The sequence below is a fragment of the Syngnathoides biaculeatus genome, chromosome 5 (assembly GCF_019802595.1).
Source record: "Syngnathoides biaculeatus isolate LvHL_M chromosome 5, ASM1980259v1, whole genome shotgun sequence".
NCBI classification, from domain to species: domain Eukaryota; kingdom Metazoa; phylum Chordata; class Actinopteri; order Syngnathiformes; family Syngnathidae; genus Syngnathoides; species Syngnathoides biaculeatus.
In genome coordinates this window covers 32,117,558-32,128,133 of record NC_084644.1, presented here as the reverse complement: position 1 = coordinate 32,128,133, position 10,576 = coordinate 32,117,558, and the positions used below count along the sequence as shown (strand labels likewise).

At 40.1% G+C, this 10,576-nt stretch overlaps 2 protein-coding genes across 6 annotated transcripts in view; both read right to left on the bottom strand.

Annotated features, from left to right (window-relative positions):
• Positions 1-411: 411 nt before the first annotated feature.
• Positions 412-5,240, bottom strand: rbp5 (retinol binding protein 1a, cellular). The gene is made up of 4 exons (XM_061819853.1): positions 4,981-5,240; positions 4,040-4,224; positions 2,625-2,726; positions 412-1,111 (listed from the first exon to the last, which is right to left on the bottom strand). The coding sequence occupies exons 1-4, from the start codon at positions 5,054-5,056 to the stop codon at positions 1,058-1,060; spliced, it is 417 nt and encodes a 138-aa protein (XP_061675837.1). The 5' UTR covers positions 5,057-5,240; the 3' UTR covers positions 412-1,057.
• A 1,909-nt stretch (positions 5,241-7,149) lies between these two features.
• ptpn6 (protein tyrosine phosphatase non-receptor type 6) overlaps positions 7,150-10,576 on the bottom strand; it is an 18,717-nt gene continuing 15,290 nt past the window's right edge. For 4 of the 5 annotated variants that reach the window (XM_061819741.1, XM_061819742.1, XM_061819739.1 and 1 more), the window contains exons 13-16: positions 9,158-9,225; positions 8,926-9,077; positions 8,166-8,230; positions 7,150-7,281 (exon numbers count right to left, since the gene is read on the bottom strand). In XM_061819741.1, the coding sequence (XP_061675725.1) occupies positions 7,182-7,281; positions 8,166-8,230; positions 8,926-9,077; positions 9,158-9,225 (385 nt within the window). In that variant the 3' untranslated portion in view covers positions 7,150-7,181. Of the gene's footprint in view, positions 7,282-7,656; positions 7,723-8,165; positions 8,231-8,925; positions 9,078-9,157; positions 9,226-10,576 lie in introns of all 5 variants that reach the window. The other variant, XM_061819740.1, reaches the window with a different exon arrangement.

Genomic DNA, 10,576 nt, shown 5'->3' with positions numbered 1-10,576 from the left:
AATGTGATTTGCCACCATCTTGAGGCAATCAGAATAATGATCAAATGCGCGTGACACTTCTATGGAGTAGCGCTTTTCTTTTACCATCGTACAAATTATTCATTGACTCCACAGTCACAGCTGGTGGCGGAAGCTTGGCTGCCATTCTGCACCCGCGGCCCCACCGGCTGCCACCAAACATCTAAGCACGTTCATTAAGCGTCTTTCCGAAATCTATTGTGGTGGCATCTACAGGAAAAATTGTCCAAATACAGTACTTAAATGTGCATCGAGCGGTTTTACTTTTTTGTCTCTCTTGTATTCATACCATCACACACAAGTATTATACACTGTTGTATCACAATGTAAAAGATTTTTTTTTTAATGTCAACAAACATTAAAATGCAAGTACCTAGACTACTGCCTATGCAGACTAAAAGAGTTTACAGTGGAGTCCCCGTATTCAGTTTGGTATTTGGAAATTCACCTATGCGCATTCGTTATTTTGGGATACAAACATGATTTTTCTGAAACATGGTTAAAAAAAGGAAATTTCACTCATGTGAATGATATTTATCTATAGTGTCTCTTCAGTTGAGACAAAGAACAGTTCCTCTTGGTCCGAAATCTGGTTTCTAAGCGTAATGCTCCTCCAATCGCAAATGGAACAGCCAGCGTGTCGGATTTGTGTTTGACACTTAGCGAGAGAAGATGGCTACTGTACACGATGGCTCACTCGTCCACTTTCGCTTGCGAGTTTACCAAAGATGGCATCCAAACCAGCGGAATTGGTAAGAATAGCTTGCTATAAAATTTCTGAGCCAATCAAAGACCAGCAGTTTTGTGATGTCACTCTGTGGGTTAAGCAGGTCCGGATCGGTGAACACCAAAGCCTCGCACTGCGTCAGCTCTTTACCCGATTTTTAAAGGTACGGCAATGTCTCGAAGCATTTGAGACGCTTTTACATTTTTCTGGGATCATACTTTGTAGTGTATTGCTGGGTTAAGCTATTAGTCTAGCCAATTATCCGTTTCAGTTCAATTGAAAATTTGCTATTCACGGGCTGGAGTCGGGACTTCAATTGGCCTTCTTGAAGACCTGCTTGGCAACGACGTCTTGCACTCGCATCTCCTGCAGAGAAGCAAAAAGGCCCATTAGGGGAAGACGAAGGAGGCGTTGAATTAACAATGATAATCAACACAAGGGTCTAGAACGTGAAAGGCACCCCACTCCCCCATCCCACTTTCTTCTTCACCGTTTGACCCTGTAATCATTTTTCCTCCTCTTTTCACTGCCTACTGAGCTTTGCTTATTGCAGTCTTTCACGCGCTTCCTTCTTTTCCAGCCTTATTGGCAACGCTCTTGTGTGTCCCACCCAAGCCCCCCCTCACCCACCACCCCACCCCACCCTTCCCCTGCTGCGGGAATATCGAAACTCTACTCTTGAAATCTCAAAGCTACTCTGTGGAAAATGAGACACCCAACCTCAGTAAGGCTCTTTTTACAGCTGAATTAGACTCAGCGGACACTTCATTAGGGATGCCACCGGCGCCATTTTGCTCGACGGCTACGATGGATTTTAAAACAGTCAAAGGGGTGGAAAATTGCAAGTCATTTTCCACTAAGTTGCCAAGGGAATTAACCCATTCATGGCCAGGGAGGCATTTTTTTTTTCCTTATTGAGATAAAAGTCTCCTAACAGGCCACAATCAAGGAAATAACACGTTTTTCATTTATGGTTAATTTATATGATAACTTTACTAATTTATAATCTCGTCCCAAAAATGGGATGCTGCCCGCGAGAGGGTACTTGGGTTTTGTTAGTAGATTGTTCCAAAAACCAGAATCAGAATCAGATTAAAAAAACTTAAATATTTTGATATACTGAAGGATATAATGCATGAAAATCATGATGTCCCAAAAACGGGACGCTGCCCACGAATGCGTTAAATCCAGATTATTTATTTTATTATTTCCAAATTGGAAACGTTGCATGGGAATTGGGGGCAATTTCATGGGAATGTATCACCATTTAGACATAAATATAAACATTTTTGTTTTGTCATATGCACACCTCCATGAAAAATACATCGCTCCCTCAAAAAAAAAAATCAACCAAGCAGTTCCTAACTTCAAAAACCTTTTAATTGCCTGAGACATTTATACAATAAGTCAATGTACCAGTGTATTTGCATAAAAAATTTTTTTTAATCATTTATGCAAATATATTTAGATAAGACTTAGAAATAGACTTTAAGTCCTATATCCTATTACGAGCCATCCTTCATTTTGGTAAATTCCAAAATTATTGTAACCCCATTCGTAGATGAGGTAAAAATTACGAACGTGTTAAATATGTAAAACAGTTTGATTTAATGATCAAATAGCATTCTCATTTCCATACACAATGATTTATAATTCAATGTGCAATTAACTTAGCAATCATTTCATAAAATAAAACATACTAAAATGTACTGTATGTGAATTTTAATAGCACTAATATATGCATATATATATATATATTTTTTATAATTAACTTAAATAACCAATTACTGAATACCGTAAATGAATACAAAATTCATGCAGAATAAGGCAGGGCAGACATCGCATTATATGTGTGGCTGTGTGTGCTTCCCCCCCTCACCAAATGCAGCTTGTCGGCATCCAGCCAGTGCGTCCAACCACGGCCTTCCTTCTCCCCCCGCTGTACGCAAACCAGCTTGTCCCCCTCCCAGCTGACGGTGGTCTGCGAGGATAACAAAAACCTGCTTTGAGCGCCACTGCACACGCGCTCTGCATGCTAAGTAGTCCGTAGTCTTAAAACCCTCTCGTGTTGGTTCCAAGCGGCTTAAAACACAAAGACAACATTAACTTTTGTACATTTCCTTGGTGTTTGTCTTTGAATGCAAATTTTCACGTGCTGGCATAAAACACAATCAGATTTATTATTAAAGCTTCGAGCGGTGACGAATGGACCTTTTGCAAGCCCGCATGCCCAAAACTAAAAGTTATTTATTTATCATCAACCATCTGTCTAGTGAAAGTGTTTCAAATTCAGTGGGAATGGGGCAAAATCTGGAGGACAAGAACATCTTTGAGGGAAAATAACCCTAACGGACTCGCTGCGTCTTTTCGGGCATGGCTTCTTGTTCATTTTGGGTGTTTCCACTCATGAGAGTCACGTCAACTAAATTTCGTAAGGCTGAGTGGAAACGGCCACGGGGGCTAAATTGTTGTTTGTTTTTACATGTGTCAGATGAGTCTGCCTTTCTAGGAAACCGCAGAAATGGCCAACGTGACCCTAAAATGTGCCGAAACAAAATCGCAGGCCGTGAATTAGCGGTCATGAATTCCCAAGACTTATTTGTGGCACACACCTATCAAATTTCAAATTGCCAAAGATATTTGCCTTGGGCCGCCGAATTTCTTTTTACAAAACTCTAAGACGAGTTTTTCTTTTGGGGTTTGGAAATGGCCAAAATGACCGCTTCACACCACAATGGCAGAATTTCTGTCTTCTTGAGCACGAGACTTTTTTTGTGGGTCTGCATGTTTTAAACACAGATATTATATTTTATGTTGCTTAGCAAAACTGGCTTTGGGGGCTGATTTAACTGTAGGACGTTTGCCTTTGAAGGACCGCCGGAAATGGCCCAAATTAGCCCATAATAGCGGACTTCATTTGCTTTTTCGGCCATGAGTTCCTGAGACTTTTTTGTTTGTCTGCTCATAACAGACACGCTTACCTAATTTCACGTCTCTAAGTGAAACTGGCTTCAGGGGCAGAATTTTCAAAGGAGTCTGAGACAGAAGAGTCCGAGTCTGGAATTTAGGTAACTCTGCTCCGCAAATTCCGGGCCCGACCCCCAGGGCTGCGTGAGAGTCCTTGTAATTGTTTTCATTGGGAGTCTTTCACACACATCACACGGGCTATTGTGAGGTGAACCGCAGGAGGTTGTTGCGACCCAAAATCCCAGCGGGAGTTCCCGGCTGACTTTACGCATACGTTCAAAAAAGACGACTCGAATCAAACCTCCCGTTCCGCCTTGGTGTACTGACCTGACACGTCCGACCGTCCACGGGGCCCAGGTCTTCCGTGAACTCCTGTCCGATGACAAAGTCCATGTTGAAGTTCTTGAAGGTTGTGAGCGTGCGGATCTTCATGGCCCCTGTGACGGGATCGTGGACGATGTCCTTGGTGGGCTTCAGTAGACACACGATTTTCCTCAGAGCAAAATTGATGTCTAAGGAAGGAGGAGCGCACTTGAATGTCAAACAGTTTTGTTTTTTTTTTACTGACTCCATGTGTGTTTGCGGAGGAGGAGGGGGAAGGGGGGGGTCAAACAAAGGACAGGTTGATGAGCTCAGTCTTCTTATGTGGTGCTGCAAATGGGAATTATGACACTGTGGGAGGTTTATTATCATTATTTTTTCATGCACTCATTTTCTAATGTGTGACTGCAATCAAGAGTGGGGCCCATTACACTTTTTTTTTTTAAACAAAATATTTACTCTTCTAATTCGGAGCTGCCAGTGGAGATTATGGCATTCAATTCCACGATGGGGGCTGTTTTACTTTAATTTAATTTAATGAATGAAAAGGGGGGAAATGGATAAAAGGGTATTTTACACTTTTTCATAAAGTGCAGCTGCAGCATGCAGCATTACACATGTAATACATGAGTCAATAAACAAGTGCTCAGTCTTATAATGTGCAAAATGTGATATTATTAAAATCAAAGGTAAGGACCATTTCATGACTTAAAAATCAAAAGCCCTTATCAAGACATATGATGCAAAGATACAATTATGTTAGAATTACACACAATAAGTGTTTGTGTTTTTTTTTTAAAAGAATGGATACCGGCCGGCCGGTTGAAATGCTCTGGCCCACGAGCCACAGTTTTTGCACCCCTGCTTCAAAAGCAGCTCAGCTGATATCAAACAATATACATTAACATATAATATCAAAATACAGAATAAAAGTTAAACTTTTTTACCCAAAGCTGCGAGGTAGGCGTCCATGTTTTCCTGCTCCACCATATGAAAAGTACCAGAGTAGTCAGGTTTGGACATGTTTACTTCTTCGTGTACTCCAAACGCACAGTTCGGTGTCGAGATGTTGCAGCAAGCAGCAGGACGGGCATCAAATGGCAACTCGGAGCCGGAAACCGGGCTGATTCCGGAAAGCCGTAATGAGTCACAAAAGGCTCACAGCTTGTTCTCCCACCTCATGCAAGAGTGAAGGAGGGAGGGAAGAAGGGAGGGAGGGAGGGAGAAAGGGAGGAGGCTTCATGCAATCTTTCACCCAAAGGGGGGCGTCGTCTCAGAACCAAACATGGGGAGGAGGGAGGAGCGTGCTGCTTTGAGGGGATTGGACCCCCAAAAGCTTCTCTTAAAAAAAAAAAAAATCTTCCACTCAATAATAATGTTTTTACCCCCCCCCCCAAAAAAAAAAAAATACTAAAAGGATGATTAGAATAATTGGAATAACAGGTTCTCACTCATAAAAACAAAAATACTTGATTGACCGATAAAAAAAACCTCAGCTCTATTCATTAAAATGATGAATTATTTGGATTTATTTTATGATCAAAATCATTGGGTTTATGAAAATATTTTAATTGCAATAAAATTCTTGCATGAGCATTATGTCATAAATAGTTTACTATTCAACTTTTGTAGATACCCATTATTAAATAATGATTAATTATTGAAAGGATGATTGGATGGTTATGGGAAAAAATAAGGTGAAATATTTATTCAATGATGAGCAGAACAATGAGGCAATAACATTTTTTTTAGCATAAATATGTCAATATTTAATACAAGGAAGCATTTCCCCATTCCAATTAAAAAAAAAGGTTACATTATTAATTAACATTTATGTGTTACGCTGCCCCCGAAGTCAGACCTAGTTGTGAATTTTTTTGTCCACATATAAAATGTTTTTTTCATGATTAAAATTATTTTCAATAATAATAATAATAAACTGTTTCACTGTATCTTCTTTTTGTTTTCTGTACTTTGTTTTCAAATGACTTACTCTTTGTTTTCAAATGATTTTAATTAAGGATATCGATTTCGCTTGTGCATGAAATGTGCCATATAAATATATTTCTCATAATGCTCGAAATGAATAGAATTTGATCAAATTATGTAATGTGAAGATGAAAGGTAATTCATTAATACGTCAAATGAATGCTATAACAAATGCACAATATTTTAGCTGAACAAGTAGGCTCAAGAGTTATGAGGTACTAAGACAAAAAAATAAACATTAAAATCTAGAAAATGTTTAACAATATACACTGAAATATTCCATTTGTATTATTCGTTTCAGCAGTAGCTACATGTTATTTAGCGATTGGGATATTTCAGTGTGTCATTATTTATATTGGCATTTAAATTTCTCATATTTGGGATGTAATATTGGCCTTATGGTGGCTTACAAAACGTGTGAAATATGAATTTAAATTGTCCGTGCAGTCCCAAGTCTAGAAAACCGATCATTCGGATATCTCGATCTTAGCACGAGTGAAGATCTCCGCCTTCCTTTCCGTTCCCGCGTCAACGCTGTCAACGTAAACGTGCGCTCCATAGTGGCCCTTCTACATGACTGCAACGAATCAGTTGAAAGCTAGCCAAATATGGTCAAAGCAGATGGAAAACTGGGTCAAACAGAAATAGCTGTCAGAGGGACTTTTTCCGCGACACTTCTGTGATAAAAACCAATGTGTTTTTGTGTGTGTGTGTGATGAAATTGGAACTTCATACAGTCCATGTTAGACACTAGTCCCTTAGATGTTTGAATAGCCAAAATAGGGGGCCCTCGTGAGGATAACCGGCTCAGAAATTGGGACCTTTAAACTAGTCATATACTGTAAATTATACTATGTTAAGAGAAACTCAAATTCTCAGTGGCTCCTTGTGTTCATATTTATTTTACACGTGAGAAGTTCAGTAAAAGTTTAAAGTGTAAAACAAAGCAGCACATGTACAATAGTAGCTCAGTACAGTACACCTTTCAATGGGACGTTAAAGTTCTAGTTGGATTTTGCACATTCTGAGCATGCCACTGTGTTGCGGTCTTGCAATTATGCTGAAACATTTCCGCTTGTTTGTGTTGTGAAAGGCAAAATGGGCCCACATAAATAAGACAAGAGGACTAAAAACAAATACTAAAAAAAAAAAAAAAACATTATTTTTTCTTTAATGAGCCACTTTTCTTGTCTGACTTTGGCTTCTTCTTGTCTTTCTTTGCTTTGCTCAAATTCTCGTACACATCCGATTCCTGGTTTCTGCAAAGAGAAAAATACATTGTAAGAGAGGAGGTTAGGATAGGCCGCGGGTGGGCACATTTGATGTTTGAACAGACCAAATATAAAAACAAAAGTAATTTTAAAAATGGTTTACTAATATTCTTGTATTTTTGAGCTGATTTAATAATAGAATAATAACTCATGTGTATTTTTAATTTGATTCACAATTGAATCCTAATTCATTGAAAATTATTCAAAGAAAAGTTAATTTATTTCAATAATAGTTATTCACGCTCTTTTCAATTGTATTTTTTAAAATGAACTATCATTTATCAATTAATAAACAATTCAGGACAAAATACATAATTTGCAATTATTTTCTATCCATCCATTTTCTTAGATGCTTATCCTCACAAGGGTCGCAGGAGTGCTGGACCCAATCCCAGCTATAATCGGGCAGGAGGCGGGGTACACCCTGAACTGCTTGCCAGCCAATCGCAGGGCACATGGAGACAGAAGACAACAGTCGCACTCACAATCACACCTAGTGGCAATTTAATTCTCTATTTTATGTTAAATAGTGTAATATATGATAATAATATTTATAATAATAATAATAATGTTTTCATTAGAAAAATACACGGCGGACCGGCTTCAGGGACACACTGGCGCTGTTCCACGTAGCAGGAATGTTTAGCTCTGAATCACAGACATCAGTTGATCAATTGTATCGTTAACAACAGAAAACCTGATGAATGTGTGAACACATATCGGATGATGACCCTCGCTCAAAAACTGCTGACCAGACAGAAGCCGAGTCACAATCGACACTTCGGCGTGAGCTTTACAGGACCCGTGCGATGTGAAAAGTGTCTTTGGACGTTCTGATTTTCTGCCACAAGCTCGGCGGCACGTTGACTCACTTGATGACGTTTCTGCTCCCCGGCGGGTGTTTGAGCTGTAGATTTTCGTACTCCGTCTCAGCCTCCTGTAGGAGAAGATAAACAGCGGTTGAATGTATGTAGCGGATTTCTTTACAGGCCAAAGTTCATCTTTCGCAAAGAACTCCTGATAAAAGTGCCTCTGGGATGGAGAGTTGTAATCAGCGGAGAAAAAGTTCAAAGGCCTATTGACACTCTGTACATTCGGGCATGTTGCTGTCATTTCTCTTATCCACATTTTGCCACATTATAATCGCAAACACAAAATGTATTTCACGTGATTGAACGTCACAAAGTGGCATATCATTTTGAAGTGGCTTGTCCACAACACTGTATGTACATTTTTATACTCCTCTGTATCGTTGAATAACTTCATCTTTTTGGAAGTTGACGGTAAAACAATGATTATTGCATCCATAGCAAATCATCGGCGACATAATGATTTTTAATCCGGTTCCCAACTCAATGTGGTGCGCGCTCACCCACTCTGCCCACCGTTCTCTTTGCGGGCAGGCGTTACGGTTCATTACGTGTTTTCACTCTCGCAGGAGCGTTTGGCGAATTCGCTGACGGCTGATGTGAGGATTTAAGGCGGCTCGTCAGTTTGCCTTTTGACGGGCGCATTTATAGAACATTTTCAAGATGCTCTTGCATATTTCGCGAGTGATCGTACGACCGGTCTCTAAACAGTTGATTCTTGATCCAAATAATTAGAGCGTCTGTGTTTGGCCTTTCTTCCTACCATGGAGGCGCCGTCTTTGACCTTGGCGGTCTGTATGTACTCGGATACCGACAGGTAGATGAATTTGTACTGGGCCTCGGTCTGCACCATGCCGGAGCGCTGCTCGCGCACCATCTGGATGTACTTGGAGATGTCGATATCGCAGTTTAGACCTGGAGGGAGACGGGCGAACTTCAGAGGGCGAAGAGTCTTAATCAAGTCAACGAGTCAACATATCAAGTTTTCTTATTACCAATCGTGTCGATGGTCTGAATGATCATGTCAATCACCACGATGGTGCCCGTCCGACCGATCCCGGCACTGCACAGACACAAAGCAGAATCAGTCGTATCAAGTACAGTGGTACCATGAATCTCTAATTTTTATTCCGGGAACGCGTTCAGAATTGTACTCACTCATATAATCACATGAATTTTACTGATGAAGTGAAATTAGATTTAGGTTGACCTCTGGATACACACGCGGTTCGACACCCACAATTTCACCTATTCGCAGATTTTTTCAACCCCCACGGTGCAGCGACTGCCTGAATTGGCGACTGTGGCTCTCTTTTCAACATGGGGTCATGACAACAGCTTAGCGGCTCCATCCATATTTTGTTGCTACTTTACACTTTATTTATATTATATTATTATACTATAATAATTAATATAATTATAATATATTATATTATTAATTATGATATAATTTTGTTATATTTTATTTATACTATATAATTTTTTTTTTTTTTTCTGGCAACAGAAAGAAAAAAATTCGGCCAAGCGATGCCTCACACTCAAAAACCTGTAAATTAGGGCACTCGCGAAACAGGCCTCCGTACTCCTCGCGTCACAAGCGGCAACGTTCCGCAAGGATAAAATGTCACTTGACTCTAATAGGCCAACTAATCCTAAAACTACGATCATTTCAATCTTATACCGCTATGCATTCACAAAGCTTTCTAAACTAGAGACATTCAAAATTGTATTGAAATAAAGGCCCAGTTGTCTTGATAATCTTCTAAAACACAGGTGTCAAACTCAAGGCCCGGGGGCCAGATCCGGCCCGCCACGTGATTTTATGTGGCCCGCAAAGCCAAATCTAGAGTGTGAATTACCATGATTCCTGTAATAATCTGTACCAAAATTTCAAATTGTCACATATCATAAATGATCAAGTTGAGATATTACAAGCATTTTTGTGTTACCAAACAGGAATAGTTGAAAAATACGTTACCCTTTCTGATTTCTGATTCTGGTTCATAAATTGATCATGTAAACATGATGAGATGATTAAACATTTTTGTTTTGTTTTTGCATGTTCTCCCCGTGCCTGTGTGGGTTTTCTCCAGGCACTCCGGTTTCCTCCCACATCCCAAAAACATGCAACATTAATAGGACACTCTAAATTGTCCCTAGGTGTGATTGTCTCCATGTGCCCTCCAATTGGATGACAACCAGTTCAGGGTTGTACCCCGCCTCCTGCCTGGTGACAGCTCGGATAGGCTCCAGCAGTCCCCGCGACCCACGTGAGGATATGCGGCAAAGAAAATGGATGAATGGATATTTCACTGTCGAAACGGCCCTCTGAGGGAAACCCGAACTATAACGTGGCCCGCAAGGGAAATGAGTTTGACACCCAATGATCTAAAAGATCATCCTGTGGGGTGCGA